The sequence below is a fragment of the Eimeria tenella genome, genomic scaffold (assembly GCF_000499545.2).
Source record: "Eimeria tenella Houghton genomic scaffold, Eth_scaff2506, whole genome shotgun sequence".
Taxonomy (NCBI): domain Eukaryota; phylum Apicomplexa; class Conoidasida; order Eucoccidiorida; family Eimeriidae; genus Eimeria; species Eimeria tenella.
The window spans coordinates 567-800 of NW_013542372.1; the positions used below are offsets into that span (position 1 = coordinate 567).

The 234-nt window shown below is 59.8% G+C and overlaps 1 protein-coding gene across 1 annotated transcript in view; it reads right to left on the minus strand.

The window, feature by feature from the left end:
• Positions 1 to 234, minus strand: part of ETH_00036655 (uncharacterized protein) — a gene marked incomplete at both ends in the record, with an annotated part of 1332 nt that overhangs the window by 438 nt on the left and 660 nt on the right. The window contains one exon of the mRNA XM_013375091.1: positions 1 to 231. Coding sequence (XP_013230545.1) covers positions 1 to 231 — 231 coding nt within the window. The remainder of the gene's footprint in view (positions 232 to 234) is intronic.

Below are 234 nucleotides of genomic sequence, written 5' to 3' on the forward strand. Positions count from 1 at the left end.
CTGCAGCTCCTCTGGCTGCCGCTTCGCCTGCCTTTCATCCTCTTCAAGGTCGAAATGAAATTGCGCCCCGGTCTGTCCTCTAATTGTTGGTGCTGCTGCTGCGGCTGCTGCTGCTGCTGCTGCTTCTGCTGCTGTTGCTGCTGCTTCTGGGGAAGGCCGTCTTGTGGTAAGCAGCAGCCACTGCAGCTTTCGCAAATGGACTCCATAGCGGCGCCGCAGCCACGCTGCGTAGCT